This window comes from Cucurbita pepo, chromosome 4 (assembly GCF_057944985.1).
Source record: "Cucurbita pepo subsp. pepo isolate OVF chromosome 4, ASM5794498v1, whole genome shotgun sequence".
Classification (NCBI taxonomy): domain Eukaryota; kingdom Viridiplantae; phylum Streptophyta; class Magnoliopsida; order Cucurbitales; family Cucurbitaceae; genus Cucurbita; species Cucurbita pepo.
The window spans coordinates 7,777,995-7,803,559 of record NC_141801.1 but is presented as its reverse complement, the minus strand read 5'-3'; the positions used below and the strand labels follow the sequence as shown (position 1 = coordinate 7,803,559).

Here is a 25,565-nt window from a genome sequence, read left to right as displayed (position 1 = left end):
GTTTAAAATTATTTGTCAACCATGTGTCTAAAGATTATAAGACAGTGACCCGACTACTGCGGTTAGGAAATGCAAACACATTTAACTCATACTTTGCTACTTATCATTAAAATCATCGTAGAGAGGACTTCCAGTCCGGACAAAATTGGATATGTAGTACTTCTCTACACACAATCAATGCGTGCGAGCATGAGTCTCTAGGCGGTTCGCACCCCCCTCTGAACCCATCATAGTAGGGCTAGCTCTCCGTAGCAGGACATCCGAAGGTCAGCAAGCCCTCAAATATCATGCGAGACATGATAATCATCATAGTGTACATGTCTGTGCTCATCATCATAAATGAGGAAGTAACCCGATGTAATATGACCACACAATATGCATGAACTCCCTATAATTTTCATCTTTAAATCATTCTTATGACACAACCCTATACATAATTCACACATTACCCTAGGTAACATGCATGCATTGACCTTTATACGTTCATCATCATTAACATCAATTAGGATTGTGTTTTAGAAAACTCATTCGTTCAATGTATCATGACATTTACTAAACACACATCATCTTAAAACATAAATGACCTGTGCAAGGGCCACTAGTCACGTGTTGTCATACATAAGATAAGTCTTGTGACCAAATCAATTTTACACGGGTTACAAATCAAGAGAAAAAAACAAACCCAAACGTAGATCTCGTCTCGAACTTGGGCTCACAAGAATCCAAAATGTATGTTTAAGTAGCCACATGTCAACACAAGAAAAATGGAGGAAATCCAATGCAATTAATGTTATTAAGCATTCGAACACAAGACACACAGGGTCAGAGGCGTGTATAAGAGGTTGCCACGTGCAGTCCGACGAAAATCATTGAAAATACCTACTTTGTTGAGGTTCGAATGCGGGAACTAGCAGCGTTGTGCAACTTGGGGCTCCTGAGCTACTCACGCGTGGTTGTGCGTGTGCATTGCTCCCCAATTGCGTGTTTTCTGTCCGGTTCGACCTTCGTTTGACTACTTTTAACTCCGATTTCAAAAACGAGGCTAATGTAACTTGAAATAGGTCTAACTAGATTAATTTTTTTTTTAAGGCTAAAAATGAGCACAGGCGAATAGGGGTGTACATGGTCCGAATTGGGTTGGGTAGAGAGATTTTTTTGACCCAACCCAAAAGTTCGGGTTGGCTAGATTGGTAATCCAACCCAACCCGAAAATTTTCACAACTCAACCCAACCCAACCCAACCCAACCCAACCCAACCCTCTATTTCCGAGTTGGATTCTGGTTGTTAAAAAAAATTATTTTTTAAAAAAAGTTTTATTTATCTATCGTTTATAATTATTCAGATACAATCTTAGATAAAAGATAATTAAAAAGTTCACAAACAAACACAAATCCATCTATAATTATTCACAAAAAAAAAAAAAAAAAAAAAAATCAATCAAGAACCATGAGTGAAAATGGTAACCTATTAACATATTTGAACAAGTAAATACAACTAAAATAAAATAAGGACACGGTTTAAAATGGGTTAAAGTAAGAGAAATATAAGGTAGATCATCAAATAAAAAAAAAAAAAACAATAAAAATAATTAATTTAAAAATACTATATATAACAAAAATAAAAATATTATAATTAAAATAACATGGTTGGCGGGCCAGAGTCTAAACTATTAAAAATATATATATATAAATTATGATATAATAATATTGCAACAAATAGATAATAAATACATTAGGATTTAGAATTACTTGTCTCAATTTTATAACAAAATCTTTAAATAAATTAAAACTAATTTTTTATAGATCCAAATTTGTGTCCACTATTTTCGGCGTTAAAGAATTAGAAGTGATTGATATGTAGTTTAAGTGATTGATAGATGTTATCTCCCTGAGTTTGCATGAATATTTTGAGAATGTGTTACGTTATCTCTTTATTGAACTTGCATGTATACTTAGAGAATGAATTTATTATGCTAGGTGATTGATAAGATGGTTTTACGTTGACCTAAGTCAGAACGTTTCTAACAGACCAATTGTAATGTTTACAAAAAGAAAAGAAAAAAAAAATTACAATTGCGAGAAAGATGCGATAATTCCGGCGAGGCCTCGAAATTTTCGCATGTCCAACCAATCACGACGTTAGCCTCCTACCCAACGCTCCTAATCGGCCACAATCCCCTCAATATACTTGCAACACAAAAAGAGAACGCCGGTGTTGTCAATCCATGGCTATCAACGACAATTTTTCAAAGGGGAAGTCAGAGGGACGGGTGAGAAGAGGTAGTAGTCGAGTTTGGTCAGAAACGAGACGTAGAGGCGACGAGAGAAGAGAGAGAAAATTGGTCGGAGGTAGGGTTCATTTTGCGAGCGATTCAAGTTCGCGAGAGAGAAAATCGCCGCCCAACAGTTTAGGGACGTGTTAGATATGTATTTTTAAATATTAAATTCTATTCATACAAAAGTAAAAGTTTATTTGGTTGGGCTTGATATTGTTCGCTTTAGCCTACCATCACGAATATTAGGAAGAAGTTTCACACCCTTGTAAGAAATGTTTCGTTCATCTCTCCAACCGATGTGAGATCTCACAATCCACCCCCTTGGGAGTCCAGCTTCCTTGCTAGCACACTACCCGGTGTTTGACTCTGATAACATTTGTAATAGCCCAAGTCTATTGCTAGTAGATATTGTTCGTTTTGCCCCATTATATATCACCGTCAACCTCACTGTTTTAAAACGCGCCTATTAAGGAGATGTTTCAACATCCTTATACGAAATGATTCGTTTATCTCTCGAAACGACGTGAGATCTCATCGTTCCTTTTCCCTTAAAAGAAAATAGACAAATGAGGAGAGAGAAAAGAGGATAGGGTAGAGAGAGATTAAATGAGTAGAAAAGAGGAAGATAGGGCTATTTGCATGGAAAGGATGCATGAATATAGAAAGGAAACCAAAAGGGAAAAATGGGTCAACCTTATAATAATGGTAAAAAAAAAAAAAAAAAAAAAAAAAAAACAATTAATGCCAGCTCAGCTAAAAAAGACAATTAATGCCAGCTCAGCTCCCTCTACCAAAAGACATTACATTGTAATGTCCCATCTCATTCTCTCACCCTTCCATTACTCATCCATACTCTCTCTTCATTTTCTTTCATTTCTAACACTTTTTCTAAAACTCACTTTAGAAAATTAGAAAGTTGAAAGCTACAAGTTAATAATATATAATTATAAGTGAGCGGATAAATTACGAAAGCTAAAATCGAAATCGTTATCTAATAAAGTTTACGGTTTACAAACTTCTATTTTTACGAAAATGAGATGTGATTTTGATTGTACCTTAAAAGTGTTATATGTAACGGAGTCAAAAGAAGATGAAGTTAAAAAAAAATACTTGAGCTAATAGCTTTGAGACGACAGTGTTGCACGTGATTACGCAATTGAACACATGTAGTAATGTTATGATGGTGCGTGTTTATCCAAAGAACCGTGCTCGATGCTATGGTTTTCCTTTCAATGCTACACTCAACATTGGTAGTGTCTTAGCATTCTACACAGTGTCTTGAAGATGTAAACATGCATGCCCGAGTTTCATTTAAAGTGTCTTGACTCTGTCAAGCTTTCATGTCACAATCCAATTTTCGAGGGTTCGAAAGTTGGACCCTGACTAAAAGGAAAGAGACCAAAAGCAAATAAAATAAAGTAAAATAAATGATAAGAATGCAATAAAGTTTAAATCAAAATAAAGACAGGCAACACTATGATTAAATTCAAAATGAAATCATATTATAAGACGGTGTTGTTCAAATTTACAAATGGAGAAACGAGTTTGAGATATACAAAATATTAAAAATACAAAAATGAACTGATGCTCTAGAAAAACACGCTCTGTGACTGCGTAGCTCTCGAATGCTCCTCTACCTCAACCAGTGGTCTATGAACGCTTGGAAAAAAAGGGTAAATATAAAAATACTTGATAAGTAATAATCGAGTAAGTTACCACGTACTTTTCTTTAGGCACTATGAAGGACAGACCAATTCAAGAATCACTGGATTGTCACCCTACTCGTTAGTGGTATGTATTATGAGCTAAATTTTTTATGTAGTCCCTCGGTGGGTTTATCCTACACACAATAGTAGTTCCTCATTTTATCCCTTTATGTAGTCCATCGTCCCCTCTTAGGGAGGGGTTATCCTACAGTACAATAACAGTTTCTCATTTTATCTACCTATTCAGTTCTTCATCCTCTCTCGAGATGGGTTGTATTCTACATACTAGTGGTTCCTCATATTATCTACTTATGTAATCTCTCGACCTCTCTCAAGGAGGGTTGTAGTCAACACACAATAGTGGTTCTCATGTTATTTACTTATGTAGTCACTCGACCTCTCTCAAGGGTAGGTTGTATTCTACACACGATAGTAGTTGTCATGTTATCAACTTATGTATTCCCTCGACCTCTCTCAAGGTAGATTATACTACACACAGTAGTAGTTCCTCATGCTGCCTACTACGTAGTCATTCGTCCCCTCTTAAGGTGGGTTTCATTCCACATATAATTCCAAATACTTATGTTATCTGCTTATGTAATTCTCCGTCCCTTAAGAAGGTAGGTTTCATTCTATACATAATAGCAACTCCTAAGCGGGCTCATAAGTTCTCTCGTATAGAATTCAATACTTTATTCCAACTAGCTGCCCACCTCTCATCTAATCTCCAGCTAATATTTGTCCAACCATATCCATTTGGTTTCCCTAAGTCACCAAACACAAAACATAAAAGAATTTAAGACAACCTTTCATTCCTGTCTAAAACATTTAATGCGAATGCTTGTAGAATCCAAGACAATAGGAGAAAGCAAGATCCAAGTTATAATAATTCTTTAAAGAGTGGATAAACTTTCCAACGTGCACTAATTGTTTTATAATATTAATTAAGAGAGAGAAAGAGACATGATCACATGAAGCCTATTTGGGGTACCCCTTCAAAATAAGGACATGAAGGAGCCCAAATTGATAGACAAAACAAAGGATGTCGAATGAAAGAAGTGTGTATTTAAGGGCTGTCAAAGAATTTAAGGGTTCCTCTTTGAAGGGTCTTTTCTCTTTGCCTCTTCTCTCCTTTACCCGCCAATTGGTCTAAAAAAATACCTTTAAACTTTCTAAATTTCAATAATACTTTTAAACTTTTCAAATAGTATAGAAAATTACGGTTAATTTTAGTTATCTTTTAACTTTTAAAAAGTTTTATTAATACTTTTAATTTTTTTAAAATGTTAAAAAAAAAAAATACTCTTATCGTTAGTACATGTTGAAAAAATACCTATTAAATTTTAAAAGTAGCTTTAATATCTTTTACTTAGGTAAAAAGAACGGTTACAAAACGTCAATATATGAACAAAAATGGTCTATCGATTCTTCATAGATTATCTCTAAACTTTTTAATGTTACTTTGAAAGTTTCGGAGTATCTTTGAAACGTGGTTTTTTTAAAATTTTTAAAAAAGTTTAAAAGTGTTTTTGAAATTTAAAAAAAAGTTTAAAGTTATTAATGAAATTTTTGAAAACTCGAAGGTATTTTTTAAATATATTTGAAAGTTAAAAGGATATTTTGAAACCCTTTTAAAAGTTTAGCAATATTTTTTAAATAATCGACTGAGGTTTTCATCCAAAACTCAATGTATGAATAAGTTTCATTCAGAACTATCCATATTTTTAATTTTTTTTTTTGAAAGGGTAAGATTATTATTGAAACATTTGAAAGTTTAGAGCTATTTTAAGATAAACGGCAAACTTCAGGGATATTTTTATTAACTTAACCATAAAAATTTTAAACCACTTTGGTTAAATAATGAACTAAATATATAACATGAAGGTAAATAAAACATTCAAAACAAAACTAGGTTTAGGTTTAAGACACACCATTTATGTACATCTAACATCATTACATTACAACGTTAGATCATGGACAGTTGTGTCATATGTCCGAATAGAAAGAGAGAGAGGGAGAGAGCTCATAATGATCCCTCGTTTCTTTTCAGTCGTGCATTACTTTCTCTAACTCAAAATTTCATCATTCAACCCTTTTCAATTTTTATACTCACTCACGTGATTCTATTAAAAATGTGTACGTGTTCTTTGTGATAATCATTTGTTTGACAATAATTTTATATATTCTTAATTTTTCTCGATTTTTAACTAAGTTATTGATGATGGTGTTAGTATAGTTTTAAAGTGTGATATGTGAGCTCAAAGCAAATGGATGTTTCGACTTTTTGTTTTAAAATTTTAAATTGTGAGACTTTTTTTATTAAGAATTTTAGAATTGAATGTGAATGGTGTCACTAGAGCTTCTGCCTTCTATCTCCTACGGTTCGTTGTTAGTGTTATTAGGGACCTAGATCAAACATTTAATGCCCTACCAAGTAATAGGAGTGCAAGAGTTGTATTGTCAAGCGCCAAGCCTAGGCTTGATAGTGTAGCGTGTCAAGGCGACTGGGTTCTTTATCTTGTTGAATGACCAAGGGTCTTCTGAATACAACCTTTGCGCTATAAACCCGTCCTGAGAAGAGGTTGTAGGGACTACGTAAGTAATTTAATAGCTGACAAGCACATAAGGTTGCTCCACTCGACTCAGAATGATTTTATGATCCAATGGAAGGGTCTGCCCATTAACCTTCTAAAGATGATATTAAGACCAATAGTGACTATACTTTTTTATCAGATTTTATAAGGTAGTGGCTCAATCGAACGTATCGATCATTTATGGTTGTGGCAATACAAGTTGACTAAGTCAAAAGAACAGTAAAGATAGTTCACCTCGAGATAAGATACGTCATTTAGTAGATCTTCTACCCAAAAATGGGTGAACTGCTTTCAAATTCAAAGTGAATTTGACTTTCCTACAAGCACATATAATTATTTTAGGTGTTACTTGACTATCAATGGAGGTGGGGTAGCATTCAAGAGGAGGTGGGTAGCATTCAAGAGCTGCGCGATCACAGAAGAGGCCGTTCTGGGACGTCAGTCTCTATGTATTTTCGATTTTTTTTTTTTCATTTATGGAATTTTGCATCCCAAACCCATTTTCCATGTGTAGACGAACTTAAACAATGCCATCTTCTATTAGATTTTGATTATTTTAATCTTATTTCAAAATTAAATTAGTTCAACCTATTTCATTTTCATGCATTTGTTTCTAATTATCTCAATGTTAATTCTATCATGTGCATGTTACTAGGTATGCATGTTTTGTCGGTACGTGTTAAAGTTGTTTAAACGAACATTTTTTTTATTCATTATGAGTGTAGGGGGACGGATTCAAATCTTTAACGTATTAGCTACTGATACATGTTTTGTGCCAAGTGGAACTATACTCACGTTAACCACAGTTATAGCTTCTTCCTGTAACAACTTTATTATCGCTCATAAATAGTATATAGATCTAATCGACCTGATCAAAGCTTGACAACAAATGACTAGTCGTTTCTCAAAAGCCTCTTAACTATTATCGAATGGATGTTTTAATTGAACTAAAGAAAGAAAGATGCTTTGGGTCAATCACCAAAATTTTCATTTACTATCTATACAGTTTGTCGTATAAAAGCTTCCAAAATATATACAAATTCAATAATTACTAGTTAGAGATTGAAGTACTAATCTTCAGAATAAAAGTGTTAGATATTAAATTTCATAGTACGTTCTTCTTCTCCTATATAATTACTTTCTACATCTTATAGATCATATCGATACAAAATCAGATCATATCGATACAATGTGGCATGGGAGAAATATGCTATGTTCATTGAGCCAATCAAAGATGTAAGTGTCACCTCAAACTCAAGAAATTCATACAACAGAGTTAGTCCTCCAAGACAATCATTTTGTTTCTTGTTTGTTTCTTGTTTGTCGAAGTCAATCTCATCTTTCATACACAAACCAGCTGTTCCACCATTTCTGTTCTTAACAATTTTCTTGGGGGGCTCACCCTAAGACCAACAACATGTTTTTGTGGACATGGAATCTTAGGACCCATTTGAAAACACTTGCACCAACTATTTTCTATTCAATCAAAATAGGGAAATTGCAATTCTCCATTTAGAATTGATTAAGGATAATGTGTTATCTCTATAATTAGGTTAACGTGCAAATATTCTTATCAAGTCTCTAATAAGAATTAAACTTGAAACTTGGCAGACATGCTGGAGTTGCTTAGAATGAAGAATCTCAAGTAAAATCAAGCTTACCAGAGAAAATGTGAATCAATAAACTTGACTTAGTTAAAACAATTATTAATTTGAGCAAGTTTAGAAAAATGATTAGTGATTTATTTAAGAGAATTGTTAGTAGTTGATAAATTGTAGAGAGTCTCCCCTCAAGGTGTTCTTTATGCTTCACTCATTTGTTTCGGTGTACTTCGATCAAGGGCCAAAATCAACAGTGACTAGCTATTAATTCCTTCCTCCCGAAGTTATATGCTAGTTAAGTTGTTGTATTGTCTTTCTTACTTACTTATCTATAACATTGCTTTCAAACCCTCTTTCGAAAATTGCCTTGCCCTTGTTTTCTAAAACTTTTTTCACAAAGTTAGAGCAGAGGCTTGTGTATAATTCGTCCGGCCGAGGCGACATGAATTTGATTTGGTTGACTCATTTAGTAGTGAGAATGAGAGTACAAACGTCACAAGAAAGTGTGATTGTGACATTCTACACTGTCATCAAGCCCCTACAGATGCGAGCTTTTACCTTCACTCATGGTCACGTAATCAACATCGACAATGCATGATTTCCTTTTTTTAGCATCTCTCACGGTGTGAATTAGATCCTCAATTGCGATTCTTAATTATTTTTAGAAATCCAAAAATACAGATTTATAGAGAGATGGAACGATCAACTTGGTTGAATCTCATAATCCATCTTTTTCCTCTTTTTCTTCTTCATTTTTTTTTTCTTTCCCAATAATCAAATTTCTCTTACTTATTTGACAAAGAGTGTGAATGACAAGAAAAGTATGTCCTATCAAGTCAGACTCTTCGTAACCTGAGGAGTAGATCTTAAGAGATCAATAGCTTTATTTTTAAATCACCAAAAAGCCTAATCTCAATGGAGATACACAATATCATACCATTGTTGAGATATGTTAAGAGTTCGTTATCCTCGATAATTGATATCAAACCTATAATAGCAATTCAGACTCCAACTAATAGAATTAGAAAACTTTAGTCTAAGTGCTTAGTACTCTGTTTGAGAAGAAGATCGTTGAGAATACAAACAAATAAGTGAATGCCTAAGAAAAAATATTTGTATAAATAACCAAGCATGCAATAGAACCATAAATTGTTTTCAAAATTCGAGAAAATGTATATAACGGGAATGATATAGAAAATTTTGATCAAGAGAACGATTTTGAATTATGTAAATTAGCTAAAGTTAAACTTATATTTGAACCACCGAAAGTTATTGGAGCCCTATATTTGAGACTTTGTAGTGTGAGAGTTTGAGACTATGTGAGAGGGTGAGATATACACTTTGTAAATACTTTTATTATTGTGATTGGTTCCCGCTCGTGGGTGCAAGAGAATTTCTTCTCTCCAAATCATTTAAATCTTTGTGTCTCTTTATTTAATTTATATTTTTGGATGTGTGAGTGTGATCGATCTAGATTCGATTTTGCTCCAACAGTTGATGGTTTCAAAAAAAATTTGTGAGGGGGAAGAGAATGAGGTATTTATGTTGATAAACTCCTTCCTAGATGCCTATGAAGGAGTCCTATGTTAGTTCCAAGTATATGCGTCCACGGTCCTAGCCCAATTGTGTTGGTTGGTTGGCTCGATGTACTTATTACATGATTCTAGATATTGGGACCTAAAGCTTTGGGACCTAAAGCTTTGCCTCTCTAGTTTCCACTCTTCTTCCATTTCTTCAAATATGCATGACTTTTATATTAAGTATTAGTCAACAAAAAAGAAAAAAGAAAAAGAAAGTTAAAAAAAAAAAAAGTAATCGTCATACATGCTTCGATTTGGCTAATTAGAGTCGTTATATGGTCAAGATTCATTCATAAAACTTACACAGAACCATTAAGAGATCCCGTATGAACACTTGAATCGTCCAAATCAGTCAATAAACGAGGAAGATCGAGAGGTAAGCCTTTCGAGATTCTAGCCTTGACTTTTCCGTAGTTGCGTCTGTTTCTTGAAGTTTTAAGTTAATTATGTTAAAATATTTTAGGAAGTAATTTTGCTCCACTTCATAGAGAATTTTTGAGAAGAAATTGAATAGAAGATAGAGTTACAATGAATCTCAAGATCAGTAAGTTTTTTAGTTTTTGGACCAATTTTAAACGAGATTAAATAAAAATCTTCAACTTTGGTGAAGGAATAGTTGAATCTAGTTAAATAGAAAAAAATACAAGCATTAGAAAAAAAAAACACCTAAATTCGATGAAAATTCGTTGCAGACTCGTAAAGAGAGAATAGATCATGACAGAAGAGACATACAATAAGAGTCATAGTATTTCGAATGTCAAAAAAAAACTTTATAGATCATGTCACGAGGTCGTTTTATTTTTCTTGTAACTTGGTGCACTTTTATGATATCTAAGTATCATATGCTTTTTGGGCACCCAACTTTGGTGGTGGATTGCTCCTTTTGCCTCTTGAAAAGTCACAATTCTTAGCCTAATGTGATTACATCCCATTTGATTTTGATACATACACTTTCAACTTCTCGAAGGGCTTACCAAAAGGTAGCCTCTCAAACCAAATTCAATACATCAAATTGCCACTTGAAGATGATGAAAGGATCCTTTCTATGGTTGGCCATAGATGTTGACATGACTAGCAAGAAAAAATGTTATCCAATAATTTTAGGACCACTTTGTTCTTGTTTTTGATTAAATTCGATTTAGAAGATCAAAATCGAATATTTTTTGGATTTGTTTAGTTTAGTTTTCCTTATATTTTCGTACTATTAGATTCTTCCTTTTTATTTTTTTGAATTGCGTATAACTTTTTTTTTCATTTTTGTCATTTCAAGTTATTTACTAATGTTGTTTATATTCGTGGATGATGTCTTCGAGAAAAAAATAATATTTGAAGTAATGTGGTTTATAGAACATTTTAAAGTTAGATTTCGATTAAAATTTCAAAAGTATTATTAAAAAGTATGAAAATAATAAAGAAAATGCAAGTATTTTGCAAATTTAATTTGGATAACACATATGGTCTTAATGAAAATTTAATGTTGGATGAAAGAAAAAAAAAAATTTCTTCTACTTAAGGTGCATTAAGGCCGTGAAATCAGTGTCATCGATGTCTGTGAGTGCATGTTCAATCATTTGTGACAGAACTCACTTGCCATGCTAAACCAAGTCATTCAACTTGATCTTACTTCTATCCAGAGCCTAGGTCTCTCAGTGTAACATCGCATCTCATAATCTAATTTTGATTTGCAACTAACATATCTCATATCCGTGACGTTTTAAAGAAGAAGAAAAAGATGGAGGAGGAGGAAGATTTAGTCAAGAGAATGGGAGGATTTAGTTAATACTTCGATCGAGCTTCTATACCCACGATGTCGGCAGCTACTAAGGATTTGCGGTTTTTTGATAGTTGATTCTCCAAATAAGTTTAGAGATTTTGACCCTTGAACAAAAGGCTACAATTGCTCGAGCTCTAGACGAAGAAAATAAAATTTAGGTATAGCTATGACCTTTCATAGAGAAATTTCTTGTAACACTCGAGCTCAACACGTAAGTAATATCTTTGACTTTTTTCTTTATTTTTCAAAATTTTGGGATTTTATCGGAAGTGGTAGAGGTTGAATTTCAAAGAAATGTAGAAGGAAAAAAAATTCTCTTGTATGACCTAGAAAAAATGAAATAAAAATGTCAAGTTTTTTTTGGTCAAAGTCAACATTCCGGCAAAATTAATTTTTTCTAACTTGGTTGTTTTTAGGAGTGTGAAGAGTAAAGGAGAGTTAGGAAAAAAAAATTAGAGTTGTAGAAGGGGAAGGAAGAGGAACTCAAAGAATTTGATCGAACACTAGTAGAACGAATCGGGCAAGGATTCCTCTCAAGAACGGCTCAATGAATCTAGGAGAGTAGGTTTGGGCATTTTGATCAATCGATTTCGCCATGAAACGACCCAGAACTCGAGGGAAGTTCATACGACCAAGAACTTGAGGAAGCTCATAGGTATTTGGTCTCGAATTATCTTCAAGATTCAAGAGTTAATGTTGATATTAGGTTCTAATACTGGAATATGATAATTTAGGAGAGGATTCTCACAAGTTTGGTGTTGAAGCTCAACTAAGAATCACATCAGAATCTAAGTTTTGGAACATCGTTAATACTGGTAAGAAAGAATAAAATTTGAAGTTTCAATGCTTATATTAAAGTGTGTGGCTGACTAAAAATTGTATATAAATTACTTTGGGATTGCTAGATATGAGATCTACAATTTTCACGAAGGAAGTAATTCGTTTCAAGTTAAGAAAAGCAAAGAAATTTGTTTGGAATGTAGAAACTAAAGAAAATTTGGAAAAAATTATGCATGAGAGTGGAAGAACATTGGCCAATCGTATGTCGACCAACAAGGGCAAAAGTGTATCCCATCTAGAGGCAGACATGTGTCACATGCATAGTGGAGAAACGTGTTCCCCCCTCAGTAGCGACATGCGATACAAACCTCATTCAACTCGAGATCTGCGCACGACCCAAACCCATACCCACGACCTGAGAGCCGACCAACGTAGCAACCTACATCTAAGACTCAAACCAACCCATTATACCGACCCGCGATCCGCAACTACATTCCTTTTTTCACGCATGGTAAGTGAGTGTGAGACCGCTTTCGGCGCGTGAGTTCAATTTTTCTTGTCGTTCGATGCTCGTTTGCCCATTTTTCGTCCCAATTTTTATGTGAATTAGGTTCCACTAGAGAAATTTTAGAATTTTTGGACACCTACTTAGTGAGGAATCGTATTTGGGAAGGCATGTGGCAATCTTGTAAGTAACCACACGAAAATTAAGAAGAAATACTTGTAGAAATCGTTTAGTGTTACATGCATGCTAGGAAAATTACATTCTAGGCTGCTAGTTTCGGTAAGACATGTGCTTAGGTAAATAGATACAACATGAGATTAACCACATTGATTCTTGTATAAGGCATTGTACTATATTTTGCTACTTGTACATTATTATGCCGAGACGATGGATGAAAATTTGTGTATATGCACTCTGGTGCTTGATGGATGTTATCACCTCATTCAGCATATGTGATTGTATGCATGATTAACAGTACATAGCTCAAGGTGATTTAATGTATTAATTCCTTCGGTAGAGAATGAGCTGTAGAAACAGATTATGTCTAGGAAGAGAGCATTAGTTTAGCTAGATTGTGACCTAGGATGAAACGCCTCTAAAGATATATGCGTCATAGAATCATGAGAGACGATGATCACGTGAGTAGTCAGTGGTTACCCTGCACGGAGGGTATTGATCAGATAGGTAACCAATGGAGCTAGCATGTACCAAGGGGTAGCGCCCCCAATCTTGGGTGACTTCATGACCTGTGGGATGGGTTGGCCACCTAACCTCCCATGGAAGATGAGCAAACTAGTACTGACCATGATGTCTCGCACCTCGTACAAAGTTATTTGGGATAATGCCTAATCTTCGAATATTGGTTACAGTTGTGAAGGCTAGGCTAGCTTCCCAAATCCATGAACAATAATAGTTGAACCTCCACAGCATATAGTAAAGTCTGTGATTTTCTATTAGGTTAAGGATGTGATTAGAGACTATAAATAGTTTGCTTAATGGTTTATTAATAATTTATCCCTTACTACAATTTTTTTTCAGGTGCATGATGCTCTTGGTCAAGATGAGGGAGTGCTCGAGAGCTCAGTAGCCATAGAGGGGTATCAACTTGGGGCATCTATCTCGTCCACATATTTTTGCAGTTTGTAATATCATATACATCTTTTGTATCTTAATCTTGTTTCCTCTTTTATGAACAAACGAAACTATGTACATGTATAAAGTTTTATATTTGTTTTGGAAATATCGTTCAATGGTTAAAAATCGTGTGAAATTTTATGGTAGATTATCATTGTTTTCTCATATATTCATGCTTGCATTGTATAGTTTGTTAGTCGGTCTTACTTTTTGATGCCTCAAATTTCATATCGTAATAGCATTAGTGTTCTTAACTACTCTATTGTTAACCTAGGCCACGCATACATACGACCCTATTTCATTGGCTCTTTTATCTCTCCCACTCTATTTTAGAGAGCAGATAAGTACTTTAGTTTCCCATGCGGGGGTCTTCAACCCTTTCAACTAGTATGTTTCAACTTCAGCCATTTTATTCTCAGCCACGGAGTTCTATCTCTCTATTGGGAGGGCTCACATACTCGTCTTTTGGCTTCAAGTCTGCCACAAAGGTGAGAGTTGGGTTGGTAATTTCTATTACCCTCACTTGTGGAAGCCTGGTTCAGCATTATGTCTTGAGATTGATCGTTGATTAGGTCAAACAGTCATTCGACTATAGCATAGGCCATGGAAAGATCTTGAACTCTTTGTTTATAGAGCTTGATCTTCGCCCACGACTCAACCCTCAACAAAACTAAAGACCTTGTCTTTGTCAGATATGTCACAAATATCCAACATAAACTCAAAAAACTATTTAGCATAGTCTCAAATATTCTCAATATGCCTCAGTTCCCTTAACTTACTTCTTGCTTTTATCTTAGCATTCTCTAGAAGAACTATGAGCGAAGTTCTTGTATAAGCTCTCAAAAGTGTCTATAGTACATTGACCATCTTCAATGTTCTTGTACTTGGATCTCTATCATAATTTTGTATCATTAGATAGATGCATTGTTGCCAACAATTTGCGGCTCAAATGTACTACTCGAAGTCAAAGATAAAGTTCTCTAGAGTCTTGGCATCTTGAACTCCACATAATGACTTAGGCTCCAAGACCATTACCTTGTTATATTGGATTGCACCCGTAGCTGGGTTTTGATTCCCTACCGTTCTCATGGTGAGGTTTAGTCTTGGGCTCATACCACCACTTGAGTCATGACCACTTCAAAAGTTGCTCTTAAGTCCTTAGATATTTTTTAGACCATATGAATGATCGCTTGTTGGGTATTGTCTTGGCCCTCCATACGTTCATCTATCCAGAAAACAGAGCCCCTCGAATTATCCCCACATTTCAAGCCACCCATAGTTGTAAACTTGTCTTTTAGGGTCTCACCTTAACATTAATTCATGGATGGGCATTGTATCAAGGCAGATTGCCATCTCTTTGACCATTCCAAAAGCCCCATTCCATCAGGAATTTCAATTAGGTATAGCAACTAATCTTCGATCTCTACCAATCGGTCAACCTGAGACTTGCCTAATTATTTTTCATCAGGCTTGTTTATTTACTAAATTCAAGGAATCGACTCAGTTTTGACCACTTGTCACAATCGCACTCTTGTGGCAGCGGGATAACGATGGTGCGACATGCGAACAAGTCACCCATGTGAAAGTCGAATTTTGTCGATAATCTTGACGTATGATCGAACCTTAATTCAGGTTTGAGAGAAATATTTTATATAATGTGAAGGGAAAATAAATGGAAAACAATTTAAAAAAAAAACAATGTTATAGTCTAAAAGGGAATAGGCAACAACTATAGTTTTGATAGCATATAAACTAGGTAGGAATAATTAACAACTATCAAAACTCAATTCCAATTCTTTCTTTTTCTATTGACTCTTTCCCAATGGAGATGTATGGATCCATGGGTCCTTTGTCTATATAAATCATTCATGGATTAACTAAAATCTGCAAAAACTCTATTTGCCTCTGTCATTCTGTAAGTCTTTTCCTTTTTACGTATGACATCACCACTCCCCTTGGGAGCATTCACTGATTAGGAACTTAATTTGAAAGCCATATTTCAACTCGAACATTTTTGGGATGCCCCTAATAACCAACTAATGACAAGTACTTTTCCTTGTGTAGATATGATGTTGGTAAAAGGTCAGACTCCCCCGGTTGACACAATAAAAATAGTAAAGACCTAACTAACGTGAAAGCAAGTAAGAGGAGTTTGGACTAGATGGAAACATGTGTTAGACAAGCATGATTAGGACATCTGACGCGACCATAAGCAGCAAACCTTATTCACTCCAAAACACACTAATTTCCCTCGAAGGACAAAGAAAAACTAATTAACGCTTCAAATCTATCTTCCATTAACTAATTAAACCAAAAACATCCTTCGAAGTTTCTCAATAAACACTTTAGAAATATTATTAAGCGCTCTAGATGCTTATTTAACACAACTATTTTAATAATTTAAGTAACTCAAAATTGTGTTATGTACTAATGCCACGACCAAAATGCTCTGATACTATTTGCTGTACAAAATATCAGAACATTCAATGCTATGATACCACTTGTTGTGCACCAATGCTACAACCTTCAAATGATATGATATCCAGATGTTGTAGTGGAATGCTATAACTAAAATGCATTGATATCACTTGTTACGTAAAATGTCAAAACCTTCAATGCTTTGATACCACTTGTTGTGCTATAATACCACAACAAAAAAATGATTTGATACCAGTTGTTGTAGCGGAATGCAACAACCAAAATGTTTTAATACCCAATTGTTGTAGCAAAATGCCACAAAAAAAAAAAAAATGTTATGATACCCAATTGTTGTAGCAGAATATCACAATCAAAATGTTCTGATACCCAATTGTTGAAGTGAAAGCAGAAGTAAGATCGATCCCACTCACGCACCCACAAACAAAAACTAAAAAAAGAGACACAAAAGTTTTTGTGGTTCCGGGAAAAGAACTTCTCCTACATCTCCAAGTGGTAATCAATCATTTTAACCCAAGTGTTTATAAGTGTATATCTAAATATGACCAATCCCATCCCACAAAACTTTAACAAAAATCAAATAGCCTTCTCACCTTTATAACTTATTCTTCACTTTATATCTTCACACTCATCCTCCTCTCACTTTCTCCTTTCGCCAACACACAGATTCTTCCAACTTGCATCCAATATATGTATATCTCTCTCAGTTTCTCCATTGATCACCATCTAAACCAGAACCCCATCTCAAAATTGTTCTTCTCCAATTCTTTTCTCAATGGCTTCGAGCTCTTTGAAGCATCTCCGACCGGAAGCGATGTGGACGACAAAGCAGAACAAGCTGTTCGAGATGGCATTGGCTTTTTACGACAAAGAGACGCCCGAGAGATGGCAGAACGTCGCCAAGGCCGTCAGCGGGAAGTCGGCGGACGAAGTCGAAAGACACTATGAGATACTCTTGGAAGATCTCCAGCGGATTGAGTCGGGGTGTGTTCCTATTCCAAATTATAGAGCTGCCGGAAATGGTGATGAAGAATTGAGGTTAGTGATGAAGATGATCAAAGATATGAAATATGGTTTATAATTTTTGTGTTGTACATCAATGAGGGAATAGAAGGTTGTGCTTTTTTCTTTGAATAATTTGCTTTTGCTATTGCTATTGCTAGGCTGCTCAAGTCGCTTAAGTTTCAATGAAGTTGGCTCAAATGGCTGCGTGGATTCATACCTATTTTACTCTACAACTTTATCTTTTAAAGCCTTTTGTGTACAATTAACGATTTGCTTCATTATTATTTGTTAATTATATATTACCTTTTGTTCAATATTGAAAGATTCGGTTGACATGACTCTGATATCATATTCGGAATCACGGGCGTCTTCATCGGTATGATATTGTCCACTTAGGCTTTGCGAGATAGTATTCCTTACTTATAAACTCATGTTCTTCCTCTTAATTAGTCAATGTGAGATTACTTCTCTCACTAATCTTCAACGTCAAACAGATCAAATTTTCTAAAACTCTAGACTGATCAACGTTTACATTATTTTTAGGTGAAGAACTAAAAAACGTGCACGTTAGAAATTCATAATTTTTAATAGAAACGAGTCAAACTTTATATGAGTACCATTTTAAAAGTAAATCAAAGAACGAGATTCATTCCATTGAGATAATACAAAACCTCACTAACTGAGTTTGCATATTACGAACAATCTAACTGCCTATTTATGAACAATTTGTTTACCCGCGTGGTCTATAGAAAAAAAAGATCATAAAGTCAACATCTAGAGGAGCGACCATGTGTCTGCCAGCAACTTAGTTTACTCGTGTGGTCTCTCATTTATCTCAAGGCCGGTTTTATAGTATATCGAGCCCGCTTAGGAGATTCCTGATTGTTTCTACACACGATAGTGACACCTATCATGAGCAAAACTACTTATGTAGTCTCTCAACCCTCTCAAGGCGGGTTTACGGGTCATGACCTGGGATCTTGACCCATTTGTACATACAATAATAACTCTTCAAGTCAATACTACTCATGCTGCTAGCTGTCTCATAAGGTTTCTTAACTTTTCTTTGGTGTCGTGGAGGTTTACTAGGTTCTTAGGGCGTCTAAGCTGTTTAAATCTCATCACATATTTTTAGGATGCTTGAGACTAACTCCTTGAGGTTAATTCAATTTCTGGGTGCACTCAGGTCTAGATCTCTGATTGTCGCTCATGATTCTAGGTTGCTCAGTCTACTGGAGACGTATTGACCTAGGTCAATGTAAAAACCATTTTAGCTCTAGCATCCTAATCTTAACTTGGTTCTCTCATGCATGCGTGTTTGAGAGATATTCTTATCAATAACCTAAAGCACGGGATATATAATTTAATCATTCACAACAGTAAAAACGTAAGCTAAAATATTCATGCAAACTCAACGAGTAGTTAACATTCATCCGTGACACGGAGAACATATCAAAATAGCACATCCTTCTTTCTAACGCAGCAAAAAGCATATTAAATAACATTCATCATAAAACTTGTCGTGTATTTTGGTAATTTCATACATCTTTTCTAGCTTACTTGTCCAAATTTCCCAACTTGAAATTGAGTCCGGCCATCAGTTTCTAACTCTTGGGGAAAGTATAAAAATAGCATGATTTTCATAATTTCATTCTAGAGTTATAACAGTTATCCATAACATACATACAATGCATTCTCATCCAAAATTTGCTTTTATGAAGTCTGAATATGCATATTCTAGCCACCTAAGGTAAGGAATGCTCATATGCTAACACGTCCTAGCAATCCTTACAAGTATTCTTAAAAAAGTTTGAGTGGTTACTTACTCGATGGATCGTGCGCTTCCCAAGCTTGCTTTTCCTCTTGTTGAAAGCTCAAAATTTCTTAAAAATTCATTGGTAGATTCTAATTCAAGTAAAATTGAGGTAAGTATTGAAACCGAGATGAAAAACAGTCAAAGAGGCAGAAAAGAAACTTACACGCACCTTCACGTGTGCAAATGGGAAGGAATATGCATTGCTTCACTCATAAGTAACCGCACACGTTATAGTGCAACATGTGGCGTGCTTAGAGAGGCATGGAAAGATCACATCTGGTCAGGTGGTCAACTAAGGTTGTAGATGCTAAACCAAGTCGAGAATGGGTTAACGGATCGTGGTTTTAGGTCAAACCTAGGTGTGGGTCAAATCGGGTCATGTGACATGCGTCTTCACAAGATGCCAATGTATTGCTTTACTCGTTGTGCAACACGTGTCACATGCTCGATTAGTCGCACTCTCCCTCTCTCTGTCTAACATGTGTCTTCTTTAGTTTCGCCACTCCACCTGCATGAAGTGATTTCTAGTTTATATATATCCTAGTCATGCTTGTTCAAGAAGTCTTGCCCATGACCCAATGCCAGTTTCAAACTCCTTTACTTTTAGATGCATTAGATCTTTACTGTTCTTGTCATATCAATACAAAGGTGTAGAATCATTCATCAAAATCATGTCTACACCTGTCAGGGCTAAAATACCTCAAAATGTACTCCATGGGGATGTGATTAGTTATCAGTTCTTTCTACCCGGGTTATAAGCTATCAAAGTTGTGGTTGTTGCTTATTCGTTTTTAGCCTATAACATTGTTTTCTTCAAATTGTTTTCAACTCATTTTCTCGCTCACATTTTCTAAAACATTTCTCTCAAACGTGACTTAAGGCTTGATCATACATAAGATTATCTGTAAAGTTCGACTTTCACATAGTTGACTTGGTTGCTGGATTAGAACAAATGTAATACAATCATTGTCTCGCTGTCGAGTGCATTTGTGACAGTGCGTACGTGGATGACCTCCAACCATGTGAGGAGGCACGTGAACGCACGTGAGGTGGGCTTGTTTTCCCGGTCGGTCTCTAAGGTCTAGCCTCAATAAAATTTTGAAAGTTTGAACTTAAAACAATAAATAAAAAAAAAATTAGTCCTTGTCGGGGTGCAATTGTTACAAAGAGGCTTCCCAAATTCTTAATCGTATGTTCAAGTCATACCCAGTAAGACTTTATGGAAGCATAGAAGAATATTAAAAACCAGTCATAACTCTCCCTATTTATCTAAAAAATATGATTACTTAACACAAGAACCCAACTCGACCCAACCTAAATTACAAGAGTTTGAATTGAGTTTGAGTTGGATTCATTTAAATTATTGAATTGAGTTTGAATCATGAGTCATGTTGTCTGCCACATGGCGCACTCTGAGGATGCAACACTCTCTTTTGCTCTTCCATGCACGAGATCGAATTAATAACTCTTTCTCTCTTTCTCTTCTCTCGGGATTGAATTAATAATTATAATAATGAAGCACACTTTTTCACGTTTCTCATCTTTCTCGTTGTCTCTCTGCTTTTCGTCTTCATCGTCATAATCTCAGAGCGTTCGGCTTCGTCATTCGTCTTTTTATTTCTCTATTGACATGGTTCTCATCTCGTAACAGACGTCGACGTCGCTAACATTCGTCTCTTTATTTCTCTTTCAGACTCTCCTCTCAATTCTCATTTCTCCGCACGATCTTGTCTTTGTGTTTTTCGTCGGACATCGTCACCGACTGTCTCTCTGCTTGGTGATCCGTTCCACTTACATCGGACTTCTCCGCTCGACGCTACATTGTTTCTCTGCTCGACTTCTTTTCTCTTATCAGTTTGGAACAACCCGAACTCAACTCGAAAATTTTCGAGTTGGGTTGGGATTGGACCAATCCAACCAATCTGAACTTTTGGGTTGGTCCAAAAAAATCTTTCAACCCAACTAGACCCGAACCATGTACACCTCTAGCAAACAATACCACAAAATACAAAATAAAATCCAATTCTTAATTTTCGGGACTTCGAAACTCCAGACCATGAGTAAAAAGAAAAAGACAAAAGAAAAGACATTAAAATGTAAAAAAAAAAAAAAAAAAAAAAAAAAAAGGGGTAAAACTAAAATTAAAATAAAACCAGCAAACAACACCCCAAAATACGAAAGGAAATTCAATTACAAGGTGTCATTGAAAGTTATTATAAACGAGAAAATGGGTTTGGGATACAATTACAATCAAAATATAAAATACTCAAATACAAAGGTGAATTGACGCTTTAGAACAATCCTCTTTGTGACGGCACAACTTTGAACACTCTTCCACATCGATCGGTAACCTACAAACACCTATAAGGATTTGGGAAAAGTGTCCGTGTAATAGCCCAAAAATAAATAAAGAAATAAACCAATAAAAATAATTATAAAAATAGTTAAAATAATAATAATAATAAATTAATTAATTAATTAATTAAAAAAAAAAAACATTTTCCCACTTCTCTCCACTAAACCTCTCATCCCTTCCCACAATTATAACCTCTCATCCCTTCCCACAATTATCTCTCCTCAACCCATCATTAAAAGTAACTGTCAAAAAGAAAAAGCAATAATTGTCAGATTTACTTGAGAAAAAAAAAAAGAAAATAATCTTTACCCAGTTGAGATTCATTGGAGATTTACGTGAAGATAGATCTGATCAATAAGGTATATCTTAAATCTTCATTTTCTTTTATCCTATTTTTTTTAGAAATCACAACCCATTATAGTTAGATTTCATTGAATTATTACAATGATCTAGGTTTGAGTTAGAAACTAAATGTCGATCATTTGTACAATTCGAGTAAATCACAAGTCAAATTAGTAATATTAGATTAAATTTTTATCATAGCCAAATAAATAGATTAAAGATAGAAAGACCAAATAAATAGATTAAAGATAGAAAGGTCAAGAAAACTTTTTAAATAGGAAACACTGAGATAAGAAAGATTAAACAGAGATGATCATTAGAAATTTGGAATGCATGAGAACAGAATGAAAAGGAAAACGATAAAAAATAAAAAATAAAAAAAATTAGAGAATTAAAAACCACACACTAAATATAGAGGGAAAGGTAAACACATTAGTTAAATACAGAGAGTAGTAAACGCAGAATAACTTGAAATAGCTGTAATAGTAACCATGGAAAATAAGATTGTTAATAAAAATATAATTATAGATATATAATATTTTTAACAATGGACCAATGTAAATTAGAGAAATAATGTTGTAGAGTTCAAACACGAAAACTAATGTCATGGGCTCATATAGGTTGACCCGGATTTCAAAGGACGGAATCAAACTTTCATTAAAGATATATTCGTGACAACGACTTAAGCTAGCCAGGTAAGTGGCTCACCCATCGTAGGTTACGCGTTATTTACTGTATGTTGACACGTGTCATTAAATTGTATGCTAGTTTAATGTGCTTAAGTACGAAATCATGTGAACGTGAATGTATGTTATGTATGCTGCTTAGTTGATGTGATATGTTATGCATGTGGCGATGCGTGGCCCTTGAACGATTATGGCTTGTTTGTATGAATATTTGAATGTAACTGCATGAATTGTATGACATGAAATACGGTAAATTGCATGAAACATAACCCCGCTAGGAATATGTATGATATGTAAAGAAATGAGAATGAGAATGACATGTAAGCATGAAAATGTGACTCGGGGTTATGTTTATTAATGATAACTGTAGGAGTAGTGGGACCTCATGCATATTGTGTGTTCATGCATTTGGGGGGATACCCCTATCCCATCACGAGGGTACGGACGCATACATCCAATGGTAGGACAACGATCGTTATGCCTTGCATAGCGCTGCCGTGACGGTTCTAGTTTTAACGGGTCCCGGTATAAGGGCTCCTAGAGTATGCCCACCGGCTAGGGACAGTGGCCCAGCGGTGTGCGAACTAGCGGGTGAGCCCATACTCACACATATGGGCTGCGTGTAGAGTATATGGTACACGTCCACGATTACCTGTTAGGATTACACCGTAGGGAAAACGAAAGGAAACGAAACGAAAGATAGGTCCCATCATTTCATTGCATGTGATTGTTGCATAACCCCGATAGGGGGTCACTTACTGAGTATTCTAGAAATACTTAAGCCTCGTGCTACTTTACTTTTTTAGGTTAAGGCAAGACATTCCTGTACGGCTGACGACGGCATCGCAACTCGAGATCATGGTACATGCATAGGGTAGTAGTATTTGTTTTCTTAGACTTAGGCTAGACTAGGATGTTTTTAACTTAAACCCTTATTCATTTTATTTAGTCTTTTGTTGTGTCGTTTTAAAAATGTTTTCGAAACACTTAAGTCCATGGCTGTGTTTTAAGATAAAGGTTATGTTTTATGGAATTTAAATGAAGTCTTCCGCATTCAATGTTTATGATACGTATACAGTAGCGACCTTAAATTAAGTAGAAAATTTCAGGTCGTTACCTAACTTAATAAAAATAGTTATTAATTTGAATAAGTCTAAAAAAAATGGGAGAGTATGGCGATATAGTTAAATGTTTATTCTTTCATATCCTTTATAAAAAACCAAAATCATAAATTTAACACTTTTAGCAACATCGACAATTTATTAAGTTATTAATTCGTAAAAGTTATGAAAAAACTGATTTAAAGGTATTACAAGTTTTTCAATCTTTTATAGAAATAAGTCCGAGTTGAATTATTGAAACGGATCAATGATTGACAAATATGATATCAACTAGATAAGCTTCGAGGTCGAGAAGATAAAAATTTGATTGAAAGTAGATTTCATTGCAAAACAACATAAATATTCATTATCCATCTAAAAGAATCGGATAATTCTTTCGATCTTTTCCTCTCAAAATTGAAAGTCGATGGAATTAATAAACTAACTTCAAGCTTAACACGAATATCAAATGAAATATAGATATTATAACTCTTCAAATCATTAGCAAATGGTTCTTCCTCCAATCCTTTTATTTTTCTATTACTTCACGATCATGATCAATGGAGCTTCTTGTTTCTCATCCTGAAATTAAAAAAAAAAAACATTGGGTTACAATCCAACATGAACAATAATATAATATTATTCTTGTTTTTGTTGGGGGTGTGAGAGCCAATGCTGAGACATTGGTGCAGCTTTAGTTTGGAAGAACAAGAAGGGTGGCTTTCAAAAAGCTTACAAGACGATGAGTTATATTGTTTTTTTTATTGAAACATATAGCCATTCATTGACACAAGAATCCAACCCAACTGTGGGGCCTCTATTCATCGATAATGACATTCCTCTGCTCATATACTTACAAACTGTATAATGACATCCGTTTCAAGCTAGCTAAGGGATCATTTACAACCCAATGGTGTGGCTAGGGTTTCTTCAACCCAACTAACCAACTATTTTATATAAACATGGTCGAACGGATGAACGTATGACCTTCTACTTTGATCGATACGTTTAGCTACATTACTATTATAGATTATGATCAGATATTGATCGAAAGAAAATAAATTTCAAAGATGATATGATGATGTAAACATTCTACATCATCAGGAACAAAACTTAGATATGAATGAGGAGAACCTAATGAATAGGATATTTTGGTTTTATGTACTTTTATTAACATGTTTCTATTGCAATGAATAGATACGGACTTCTACTAAAACTTTTGAGCCATTTGAAAGTTACGAGGAGTTACTATTGACCAGAGTGTATAAACGAGTGTTTTCACTAACGACATTATCTTGATTCTTTTTGTATGCATATTTTTGTCATCAGTGATCACGTTACCTTAGCTACTGGCTCCTGAGTTTCGATACGGGTAGGGAACACGGCCCGACTCAATGAACTTGACATCCTCCACAAGAAGTTGGTAGTGCCTTTTGACCTCCTCTTCGGTTTTTCCACCGACAGCTCTTGCAACATTGAGCCATCGGTCAGGTGTGTCTCGGTCATACCGTGCCAAAGCCTCCTCAAAGGCTTTGTTTTGCTTTGCAGTCCATGAAGCAGAGCCATGGGAAGACATGGAAGCCATGATAATAGTATAAAAATAAGGAAGAAAGGGCTCAAAAGGTTGCAAGGGAAAGAATGGCAATGTGTGTGGCAAAAGAGAGGGCAGTGGGTGGTCTTTATAAGAAGGATTGAGAAGGTTGATAGGTGGGGCAAATCCAATTGGGCAATGAGAAATGTTATTACCTTTAAAAGGCATTTCAATGATTTGTCTCCTTACAAACCATGAGATTTAGTAACGACAAAAGATGCAACAACACTTGGAAATGGAGAATCAGCATCTTCCCAAGACTTATTTCCCCTCCTACAAGTAC

The 25,565-nt window shown here is 35.0% G+C and overlaps 2 protein-coding genes across 2 annotated transcripts; one reads left to right on the top strand and one right to left on the bottom strand.

Annotated features, from left to right (window-relative positions):
- The first annotated feature begins 17,052 nt into the window (after nt 1-17,052).
- LOC111793825 (protein RADIALIS-like 3) lies at nt 17,053-17,752 on the top strand. Its single transcript, XM_023675876.2, has 2 exons — nt 17,053-17,424; nt 17,550-17,752. The coding sequence occupies exons 1-2, from the start codon at nt 17,162-17,164 to the stop codon at nt 17,575-17,577; spliced, it is 291 nt and encodes a 96-aa protein (XP_023531644.2). The 5' UTR covers nt 17,053-17,161; the 3' UTR covers nt 17,578-17,752.
- A 6,247-nt stretch (nt 17,753-23,999) lies between these two features.
- Nucleotides 24,000-25,364, bottom strand: LOC111793856 (protein RADIALIS-like 1). Its single transcript, XM_023675918.2, has 2 exons — nt 25,033-25,364; nt 24,000-24,273 (listed from the first exon to the last, which is right to left on the bottom strand). The coding sequence occupies exon 1, from the start codon at nt 25,274-25,276 to the stop codon at nt 25,034-25,036; it is 243 nt and encodes an 80-aa protein (XP_023531686.2). The 5' UTR covers nt 25,277-25,364; the 3' UTR covers nt 24,000-24,273; nt 25,033.
- Between the last annotated feature and the right edge of the window lie 201 nt (nt 25,365-25,565).